The sequence below is a fragment of the Sciurus carolinensis genome, chromosome 5 (assembly GCF_902686445.1).
Source record: "Sciurus carolinensis chromosome 5, mSciCar1.2, whole genome shotgun sequence".
NCBI classification, from domain to species: domain Eukaryota; kingdom Metazoa; phylum Chordata; class Mammalia; order Rodentia; family Sciuridae; genus Sciurus; species Sciurus carolinensis.
Window position 1 is genome coordinate 41,563,838 of NC_062217.1, and position 12,157 is coordinate 41,575,994.

At 37.7% G+C, this 12,157-nt stretch overlaps 1 protein-coding gene across 2 annotated transcripts in view; it reads right to left on the reverse strand.

Annotated features, from left to right (window-relative positions):
• Nucleotides 1-3,178: 3,178 nt before the first annotated feature.
• Htr2a (5-hydroxytryptamine receptor 2A) overlaps nt 3,179-12,157 on the reverse strand; it is a 64,178-nt gene continuing 55,199 nt past the window's right edge. For both annotated transcript variants that reach the window (XM_047553137.1, XM_047553136.1), the window contains one exon: nt 3,179-6,845. In XM_047553137.1, coding sequence (XP_047409093.1) covers nt 6,043-6,845 — 803 coding nt within the window. In that variant the 3' untranslated portion in view covers nt 3,179-6,042. The remainder of the gene's footprint in view (nt 6,846-12,157) is intronic.

The window sequence follows — 12,157 nt, forward strand, 5'->3', positions numbered from 1 at the left end:
AACAAAATTAAAAATAAACTTGGTAAAGGGAGTTCATAGCTCTCCTCACAATATCATATTCCATCTTTAAAAAGAGCAATTCCATCCCCAGAATTCCCACACTCAACCATGTCTGATGTGTGACGTGCTCATGGTGAACCTTCACTAGCAGGCCTGTTGAGGGAGTGAACTAGTTTGCAGCACTGACTGTTCAACCCGATTTAAATGTATTTTGGGTTGGTTTAGATTTTTCCTTCTTCCCTAATTCAATCTGCTTCCTGGGATCACCACATAAATAATCTATACCCAAGACTTGGCTTTGCCCTTCGGGTCCTTACGACTAAGACAAGATGATCTGAATCCTGGCATACATTACTTTTCAATATCTGGAGTAGATGTAGGACAGGAAGTACATGTTGTGCTGTTCTTGAGAACACAGAATAAACACCATTTCAGATCTCATAATCTTAATTATAAATAAAAGCTTAAATAACCTTGGCTCACTTTCAACAAAAATCTAGCTTTTAAAAAAGATCTCTGTACCAGGAGTTCTAATTCTATATGGAACTTTAAATGTTAACCCTTCAGGGAATTTGATCTCAAATAGTGGGAGCAATTGTTCTTCAGGAAGGTGGGGAACTGTTTAAAAGAGCAGCCCAATATCTTATGGGAGCTATGAAATGACCAAGGAGAGGACAGCTGGGAGAAAATGCCATAGTAGCAATCATTTATGTTGATATCAGACTCTTGGTCTCATATCTTAGAAGCCTTAGACTGATAATTTGATTTACCTGTGAAAGTTAGAGTTGTGATTTATTTGAAATTCATCTAGAGAATGTGAGAGTTGTGAATTCCAGAATAGTTTCTGTACATGAAGTTGTGCATAGGTTCATCCAAGTCTTGATGGACTCTTCGGCATTTAGATAAACCTAGACCTGGAATAGACGCCTGCTGAGATCATTGTCCCTAAGTCCTTCTTTACACACTTGAGGAGAGAGTAACTATGACTTGTCCAGGGTCAGAGAACAGCAGCAGCCTGGACTAGGTTTCCTGTCTCAGTCTTCCGCAGCAAGTGGGCCACATAGAAAGAAGCTCCAATTGGATAGGAAGACCTCCCATACTGTGCTGGCTCATGTGGACATACTGCTGCCAAATATCAAAAAGGAAGAACAGAGTTAAGATTAGTGCGTATACTGTTAAGTGGGGGGCGGGGGGGGGGGAAGGAAACCCTTCGCTTTTGTAAGCTACATGCATATAATCAGAAATTACCAAAAAAATTTGTCTTATTGCACTTAATTTCCATTAATTAGAAAACCTTAGGAAAAGCTTAGTAACAGAATTACTGTTTCCAGTTGAGAATGATTATTTTTTTTCAGTACTGGGCAAATGAACTCAGGACTTATTTGCATGCTAAACAAGTGCTCTACCACTGAGCTACATCCCAGCCCATCTGAAATCTCAAAAGTTACAGATGTTTCTTTCAAAGAAATTATTGTAAATGAAGAGTCAATGTTTAGTTATAAAACTGTGTAAGTTAAGGAATGTCTGAAGGTAATTGTTTTCCTGATGGTCATTTGTCGGATTGTAGGAAAACATTTCTAGTCCCCAAATTTCTTTCTCACTTGTCTCCTTGGCACCTAAACTGTTTGTTTTTGGTTCCTGCTCTTTGGATTATAACCACAGTGTATGACTGAAGAGATGTCAATGATACATAATGCCTTGTCAATTTAATTACTTATTAGTATTGTAGCAGAGAGTAGAGGCCTGAGAAACGAGATACAGGATGGGCAGATGTTGATGGAAGCAATAAAAAGAGGTCAATGAAGGGATCTCTGCATCACGGTGAGGATAAAGTATAAATAAAAAGCTTTCTGCACTGGGGAGATAGCTCAGTTGGTAGAGTGCTTGCCTTATAAGCACAAGGCCCTGGGTTTGATCCCCAGCACCATTAAAAAAAAAAAAAAAAAGAAAAGAAAAGAAACAGAAAACTTTCTAAAAATGTGTGGCATTCATAGGATAGAAGAAGTGACTGATGATTAGGTTGTCTCTTCCATAGTTTTGTATAAAATTTGGTCTGATGATTAATAATTGATGGAACTTTGGTGTTCTTTCCTTTTTAATAACAACCATTTGTAACATTTACATATTGTTTTTACAGGTTGTCAAGCATAGCCATAGTCATGGTCTGATCTAAGGTGCTCTGTTGCTTAGCCAGGACAGGACTAGCAGCTCCATTCTAGAGATGATGTGATCAAGGTGCAGCGATATCAAGTGATGGCCCAAATTCAACCAAACTTCATCCTAGTGGGAATACTAGGATGGAAACTTGCATAAATTTGGTTCAAAATGGAGCTCTTTCCCCTGTACCAGATGAAAAAAAATTCACACCTTTGAGTCAGATGACACAGGCTTGTACTTGCCAATTTTCTTGTCGGTCATATGAGTTTGGACAGGTTACTAACTGCTTTGAATGTCAGTTTCTTTCATCTGTGAAAAAAAAAGGGAATAATCCTACCTTGTAGGATTTTTGTGAAGAGTCCAATAAATAAAGTAAATGAAGCAATCAGTTCCGTGCCTGGTACATGGTAGGTACTCAACATATGGAGTTATGCCCAAGTGGAAAAAGTATTTTACATGCTTTTCCTACACTTAAATTTCACCTATTTTTTCACCTACACTACGATTTCACCTATTTTTGTTTAACAATACTCTATCTCCTTAGTTTAATTCCCATGAAAGAGCGAGACCAAAAGAGAGAAAGAGAGGAAGAATGTATGAATGAGGGTGTGTGTGTGTGTATGTGTGTGTGTGTGTGTGTGTGTGTGTGTGAATGTGTGTGTGTGTAAATGCACCTGTACAAGGCACACCTGTGTGCATGTCTTGGGGCACACCAGTGGTCCTTCATGTTGTTGGGCTGTGTGAAACAAGACATGTTGATCAAACAGGAGCATTTGTTTTCTGTAGATGATTGGAAACTGAAATGTGACCATAAAGCTAATCCAACTAGGTGGGTCCTAGCTCTTTGACATGGCTGCGTTCCAGAAGCACAGGTTATTCTATTCTGAAACAATCAGTAAGTGACCTGAAATTCCTAACCAGATGACATGGAAGGTTTGGGGCAATTTCCTGTAGTAGACACTGCTATGGACTCACACAAAATTACATTTGTTTTTGAGTATACTTTATTTACAATGATTCATTCTTGAAATCGTTTAGAATAACCTTAATTAAAATAAGTACATAAAATAATTTTCACTGTATCTGTTACATATGGCACAGAATAATTTAACACTTTATAAATATGTTCCATTGATGCACAAATGGGAGAAGCACCCTTTCCTAAAAGCAGTACGGGAACAGTTCGATTTGGCTACGAGAGCACTTCAAAAAATGACCATGAGATGGCGCTGTGGCCAAGTAGATTACTTATTCATTAAACTGAGTTTTCTCTAACTATGGCGTTTAATTCCTTTCTTTTAAGTGTAGAAAAATTAATCTTTCAACCTAAAGAAAAGAAATATTTGTTACTCTGTTTTACTAGTAATGACTAGGAGAGAATCCTTTCATCATTGACCCATAAATCGTTTGAGGACTTTCACTGGGGTGAAGAGTGTGTTCAAAAAGCCTTAGTAATCAGAAAGTCCCAGACTGAACAAAGGACCCATAGTTACCATTTAATTTAAAACCAATAAACTATGTACAGAGACTATTGTTTTCACCACCCTCATAGAATCGTGTTAAAGTCTTTCCACAAAATTAGAGCAACTTCCAGTTTATTTAAAGGGCTATACTTCTATTACGCTTTAGCCTCGTTTGAAAGCAATGGAAGGTCATAGGAATATTAGAACATGAATTCACATTTAAATCGACATGATACAAACATGCACACATGTGTATATACTGAGTGTTTTCACTGATTTTCTTTTCCTCCATATAAATATATAAATATTGAATAAAGTGCATGGGAACATGTCTGTACATATATACAGATACACATTTGTCTATGTACACTTAAGTAGATATTTTTGAAGAAAAACATACACATTTGTAATATATATGCAGTCAGAAGATGTCTGTCAGGCAGTATGTTCATTCTGATCAAGGTTGAATACATGGGGTAGAATCTGTAATCTTTAATGTACAATGAAATGAGCAGAGTTATAAACTAAGGCAAAATACATTAGAGCAGAGACTTTAACATTTATAACATTTTCATCAGTTAGTATAGTATGATCATTAAGAAGTAGTCTGGTTCAAATGCAGCCTTGGTACTAGTGGCATATTAAAAATTCTAACTTCGAAATAGTGAACTATCTTTCAACATATCTGTAAAGGATAGAACCAGTGCATTTCCAAAATATATAACGATACTTTCTATATTCTTTAATTTTCAAATCTGTAAATTTTTCAAAGACTTAGGGTAAAAATTACTTCATATTCAATAGAAATGCTCCATCAGTATAATCATAAATCTAACTTCTATTCCAGCAATCACGTGAAGGTGGATTAACTACTATTAATTTTTTTCTCTTTAAACCATTTATATAAAATATTATATTTGTCTAATTTTTACTGGGGAATAGTAAAATTTTTATTGGCAGTAATAGTAAAATAATTGTGATTTTAGAGAGATGGGACAAAAATTTTGTTCAACACTTTGGTAGTCATAGTTAGGTCCAGATCAAGGTGTATATTTCTATATTGATTGCAGTGTCTGATCACAACTGGTATTCCCTCCCCCTTCTTTGTTTGCTTGGCATTCATTGGGAATCAATCAGAAAAACTTACTGAGAAAACTACTCTCACATTGTAACAAACCTGTTTCTGAAGCAGATAAGAAGGAAATACATGGAATTGATTCTCAGAGTAAGTCTCTATATTTTTTGACAAGGACAATTTTACTTTAGTCATTTCCTTAAGGGAAGGATCTTGTTTTAATTATTTTTATATCCTTAGTATCTAGAAAATTGCCCCATCCATGAGAGTACACTCAAAAGATGATTGTGAAACCAAGGTGAGCAGTTTTAATAAATAATGTAAATCGATTGATCTGAAAGCCTCAATTTACCTGATCAGTGCCAATAGGAAAGTCACCTGCTTTTCACATAGATTTCCTAAGACCCTGCTACTGTGAACAGCTAGAAACCTGAGTTCATTCCTCAACCCTGACACCATTACGTCAATATTCTGTTTGCTGCTCAAAGGTGCACATGCATGAGGCGGTCATTTCACAGCAAGTTACCAGATACCTGATCGGTGCTGTTTTAGAAAAGCAACTTCTAGAATGTATTTGGTAATATGAAATTATCCTTTTGATAGTTCACCTAGAAGAACAAATTCGCAACAAGACCACATTGGAAATTCAGAATAAAGTACAAGAAATAGAAGAGAAAGCAGCAATCGGTATTCAGTAACACTTAAAATCTTTTTCACTTCTGAGAAGAATTAACTTGGAATGCAGCAAATGCCAGCAATCTTGTGACTACTTCAAAATGGCATCTATGAGAAAGCATGAATGAAAAATGTTGTCAAGTATTTCATTGAATTACTTAGCAGTACAGATTTTGTAGCACTGTCATTAGTGTCTTTTTCTTTTCAAAATATATGACATGGTAAGTTTTATATTTTTCTTTATTTAAGAGGTCATTGTAGTCAACAAAACTTTCACTATTTATAGCTATTTTTATTTACAGCAGTAGGTAACCAACTCAATCCCATTAGTGGCAAGGTTTCTATTCAATAATAGAAGTTGATCTAGATTTATGTAGGACCTCGTTATAATTGTACGATAAAAGCTAATTATTTAAGGACATCATTTACAACATTAAAAGGATCATGAAGCTCACAGCTGAAATGCTGTCAGAACATTTTTGAAGTGCACATTTTGTGGCATTGGACTCTGCTTTTCATCCACAGAACACAACTCAGGGCCTAGAGTCATGGTCGGTTCCAGGAGAGCGACCTCATTTTTTTTTTTTCCCCCAGCCTCCCTACTCTTTGTTTCCCCAGAGAGGTGAAAACTGGTTTGCTGTGGCCTCCGCCGTTGCCATGGCAACCTGCCCATCACACGCAGCTGACTTTTTCATTCACAGTGTCGATATGGTCCGAGCAAGCATCCTCCGGATGTCGTTGTCCCAGAGCTACCATGGAGCAGTCATTATCTGTGGTCTTGGCATCTTTCTTGGAATTCTTTTTTTGTCCCATTTGGAGTTGACTGGACTTGTAAGCCAAGGCTGGAATAGTGTTCACTAAAATCAACTGCAAGGGTTTTTTGTTTTCCTTGTACTGACACTGAATATAGCGTGAAAACGCCGACCGGTAGGTCTTGTTGAACAGTGTGTAGACCAGCGGGTTGACGGCGGAGGAGAGGTAACCGATCCACACGAACACGTTGAGCAGGGCTCCGATGACGGCCTCGTTGCAGGACTCCTTGCAGATGACGGCCATGATGTTCGTGATGAAGAAAGGGCACCACATCACCACAAACAGAAAGAAGACGATGCCCAGCACCTTGCACGCTTTTTGCTCGTTGCTGATGGACTGCATAGTCCTCCTGCCCGCGTAGGACCCTGGCTCCCTGTGGATGGACCGCTGGAAGAGCTTCTCTGAAGACAGGGAGCTCTGCGGCAGGAAGCTGAAAGAAGCGAGTTTGGCCCGGGTACCAGGATCGCTCAGGCACAAAGTTGCTTCTTTCTGCAGTGACTTGATAGTTAGAAAGTAGGTGATCACCATGATGGTTAAGGGGATGAAAAAGGACACAAAAGAGCCGATCAGGACAAAGTTGTCATCAGCGAGTAAGCAACTACCCTCCTTGAAGACCTTGGAATCATCCTGCAGCCCAAAGACTGGTATTGGCATGGATATACCTGGAACAGGACAGAAGATGAAACAGGATCACTATGGAACCCAGTGCACAAAGGCAAGAACACCGCCACATAAGGCTGGCTGTTGAAGGGACTTTGTACCAACCTTGCTTAAACCTTAACATGGGAATGAGAATTTAGAATTGTTTTGGACTTACCTGTTTTACCAATGCATACATATTATACAGTTCCTTGTGTATTATAAACCCTTGTAAAGACAGTCTTTTATGTATAAATAATCTAATAAATCTAGCATTAATTTTTCATGTCATATTTTTGATTATAACATTTAACTTACTAATTGTACAAAGAACACACATAGGCAAAGAAAACACAAATAAAAATGACCAACAGCACCATCATCCATAGATAACCATCATTCATAATTTGATGTTGCTTATTTTAAACACATACAAACACACATCCATGTGCACACATTCAAAAATGGTTAGGGTTCTATGTCATATTCTGTAATTTTTTCCATCTAACATAATGTCATGAGCATCACTTATATATAAAAATAGTTTTGTAAAATTATGAATACCATATATTTTATTTCCAGCAAATTTGGAAAATACAAAAGTAACAATGAATAACAAAAAAAAATATGTATTCTCATTGGCCAGGGATAACCATAATTTACGTTTCTTCTTTCATTTATATGTATATGTACATATATATGAAATGTATGTATATATCCAGTAATGTTTTAGATCTTATTTCACTGAAAATTAAATCATAAAATTGCACATATTTTAAATGTCTTTGGAAAATATGACTTTCTAATATTCATTTAAACTAACCCTAATTTTGAAGCAAGTCTGACATGATATCATTTAATATGTAGATATTTTATGTTAGATCTAAAATCTAAGCACTTTTAGAAAAACCTAATATCACAATACCATTCTCACTTCTAAATAGTAAGTTAATACTTCCTTAATATCATTAAATTTGCAGTTAGTGTTCAAATCTGCAATTGTGCCACAAAAGTCATTGTATATTTTGGTGATACATTCATAGGGTTGATTACAACAGCAAACGCAGCACCAGGTTTTTCATTATTGACAAATTTAAGAGTTAGGAATGGATTGTGACAATGCCTAGAAGCACAAGCTTATAGTCAGTTGCTCTGTCACTCTAATTTGGGGGATCTATAAAGCTCCCCTAGGTCCAGGGCACAAGCAAGGGAGGGAGCAGAAATAACAAAAGGTGACCCTTGGCTCTGATCCTGCTAATTTCTCTCCATGATGACAGGACCCTATTGAAGGGAGATTCAGGAAGAATTAGGGCCATGGGCGAGGAGAGGAAATACTGATTAACTGTATAACTTGGTTCAAGGTTGCTTCTTTTACAAAAGGACAGCCACTACAAGGACACCTTGGGAGGAAGGATGAGAAAGGTCTCCTTCTCACTCCTGCCCATATTTTAAGCTCCCTAAAGCTGTACAACAGAGAGTGTCCTGGTACGGTTTCTGAACATTCTGTAGCCTAAGATGTTGTCTCAGGTTAGCCAAGAATGCTGGTTCACTCCAGAGTCAGTGGGCACTACTTGACTTTTGCCACCCAGGTGGAAAAAGTTCCCTTGAGGACATGTAATATGACTCCTGCATATTCAGAACAGAGTTCAGCTCCATCCAACCAGAGGTGTGACCAACCTCATATAGCCTCACCCTGGCCATCCTGGCAGGAGGGACTATTAGCTTAAGCTTGTGCAATGTCTAACACAAATCTTTCTTAGTGCCATTTGCCTTTATCTTCACAGACTTAAATGACAACATTTGTCACTTGTCTATGCAGGGCCATCCTGAAATTCTTGGAAGTTGATAATAAATGACATCAGAACTGTCCTTAAGAACACTTATTGTGGCTAGTGACTCATCCTGTCGTTCACTTCTGTCTGTCTCTGGCCTGCTATCAGGAACATTCTGTGGGCCAAGAGTTGTGACTCTAAGGAGAACATCCTCTGAGAGCCGCTAGTTTTTCTTATCTTTCAGAAACCTCTTCATCATAAAAGTTAAGACACGATTTCTAAGAAGAGTGTCTTTTCTTCCAATGATTGAACATACATCTGTGGAATATGTCTCCTGTATCACTCACAGACTTCTTAGTTTGGTAGCCTATTCAGTAGACCAGATGTGTTGGATATCCATTTGAGACAGTCCTGGATTTGAGTCCTGGCTATGGCTCTGGGTTCCTGGACTGGTCACTTCATCTCTGCTTAGTTCCTCATCCATGATATGAGGCTGGCATCAGCATGCTTTCATGGATGTGGCAAGAATAAGATGTATCAAGTATGCAGAGCACCAAGGGTGGTGTCTAGTCCAAAGGGGATGTTCTACCAATGGTACACAATCATGGGAATAGTTTTCTCTGCAGAATGGTCAGATTTTTAAAAGTACATCAACATTATTTTTCTAATATATTTTGCTTAGTTTATATGCACTAGATTTTATATAATAATAGATCATCTAAAGCTAAAAGAAGCTAAAAAAGAGTTTTGGTTACTGGCTATGTAGTTAATAATGATGTAATTATTAGCATCTGCCAGAATGACATTGGATCTCAATCAATTTTAATCTGGTACAGCTAGAACTGTTGATTACTTTTCTAAAGTGATGAATCACAGCCATTACTATTAGTCATGGTACACATAAACAAAACACCAACTGTCAAAAAAGGTGTTTGATTTTTGTTATTAAATTCTTGGGTTGTTCATTTTCTTAATACAAAGGAAGTTACTGTCTTGGGAGCTTTTGTCCTATTTGTCTATAATCTGATAATTTATAAATGGCAATTTTCAATTAACCAGAATGTGGGATTACATAAAATGCCAAATTCTTTAATCATTTGGAGTTCAGAACTGAATCAGTCCTTTGTTGGGAGAAAACACACACACACACACACACACACTCTCACACACTTCTCTTCAGAATGGCTCAGTTTCTGCATCCAGAGTGGGTAAGGGGTGAAGGAGTCATTTGCAGTGATGCAGAGATATTCCCCCTCTTAGATGCCCAGCATAAAGAACCACTCTGAAAAGTTGTGGTGAGAGGTCAGGGATAAGATTGTCCTGTGTCTGGAAGGGAGACCTTGTCTTAGAGGGGGTCTTTAAATGGCCCATATCTCCTCCCATTTAACAAAAATATCCTGAACACTATCATATATCATTGTTTTTCAAGTCCTCATTCATAGTAAGTATCAAGGTTTGATGAAAACAGTAGCCAGAAACAATCCTCTATAGAGAGGGGGGAAAGTTTCATGTTAAAGAACTGGAACACTTAGATGGGCTTTGTGGGTCTTATCAATAGTTCAAAAACACAGTCCCACCAAGAGAGAGGAAGACACTGGCTGCTATCCAAGATTATGGTCACAGTCATCTTCAGGGCATTAATTTTCTGGCTGCTTTGTTTGATAATAACTGCGTTTGGAGACCTGACATGTCCTCTCACTTGAAATTTCTGCATACAAAGCATTTTCTTTTATGAACAGACAGACAGTAACTTGAACTACGTGACTCTGCATTTTGCTGGATGTATTTTTTTCTGAGGAGTGGAAAACAGCAATCAAAATTCACTATCGGTGTTGGGTTCTCCATGCACATTTTTATTTCTTTCCATTAAAACTCAGACAATGAAATGAATGGAAAACAACTGAAGGGTTTTGGTTGGTGGTTTTCTTTTAGCATAGCTCTGTACCTCTCTTAGCATCTTAGCACAGTCTGGAAAAAGGATCTGAACTGAACAACTGACTGTGAAAGATGGGCTTTATTCTTCTTTTAATTTTTTTTTTTTTTAGTCATAGATGGACACCACACATTTATTTATTTATTTACTTACTTATTTATTTATTTGTTTATTTTTATGTGGTGTTGAGGATTGAACCCAGGGCCTCACACATACTAGGCAATTGCTCTACCACTGAGCCACAACTCCAGCCCCATGGACTTTATTGGTAATTCTGTACATATTTGCTTTAATATCTTAAAAAGAATGGTGCTTCTGGGACAAGGTTCTTTCCTGAGGGAATAAACATGGTGCTTTACTTGGTAGCAAGTTCCCACAGGGAACAGGACAAGGGGAAACCTATGGGCTTTGGGTGGAACAGGAGATGGAGGGAACAGAAAAAAAATGATTAAATTTTGGTTCAGAGGTTTCAATTCTCCTGAAATTGCTGCCTTTTCTTTGCATTTTAACACATGCTGATTTTTTTTTTAAGATATGTGAAGGGATTTACTAGCAGTTTGACAGAATGCACCGCAAGTGAATAATGCAGGATAATCCTCATACTGTCTGGAAAGAGGAAATGAATAGATAGGGTAACTGGGACTGGGACTCCCTGTCTTTCCAACAGTGTAATAATGCTCAGAACTTGCTAAATTCCTTCAAATCTATGGTCCTTTGACAAGGGAGATGTACATGAAACTGGGTGAGATAGGCATGTCAGTTACCCAAGAAATTGTATGTTTCCTCTTTGATTAATTCTGAATAGCTCTAATAATAAACTGCAATGTTTCAAGGTACTTTCACGTATATTCACTAACTCCACATTCTTTAAAATAAAATTGTAAAAACATTACAGGTTCTCTGAACCTTCTTTCTTTCTTTTTTCATTCTTTAATCTCAAAGTCAAAATTTCCTCTAGGGAGAAATTATTTGAGGCCAGGCAGATAGTTTAAAAATGAAATCCTTATGATCAACACTTAGTTTCTTTCATAAACAGCAGTTATTCACAGATTGGTTGCCTATTAGAATCACCTGGGAAGCTTTTAAAATCTCCATCGCTTGCGCCTCATTCTCAGAGGTTCTGATAGTCATATTTTTAGAAATGTGAATGTCCAGACCCTCCGTAGACATTAAAGCAAAAGCCACTCAGCGACCCCTGAAGCCTAAGCAACCGTGCTTGCAGCAGCTGGTGGCCCATCTGCTCCCAGCACAGTTCCCAACATAGGTTCCTGGTAAGGTGGTCTCTGGCTCTTTTGACCCCCATTCCTTTCCTGTTCTGTGATCTTGAATGAAAAGGTAAAGAGAATGAATTCCAATTTGCAGGTGTGGATTGCCAGCTGTCACTGCTGCACTTAGAATCCCACGCACATCTCTCTTGTCCCAGGGCAGATTTACTTCCATTTACCATTCTACCGTCCCCCAGAGGATGTTATAAAAACCAAACAGAATCTGAATCATATGATGTACCTGGAACAAATTATCACCTTTGCTTTGCTTTGCTGTTGGAATCACGAGTAATAAAGCAACTTTGAGGGTGGATATGCTAATTAGCTCTGTTGAATCATCCCACATTATAAACATCCATCAAAAC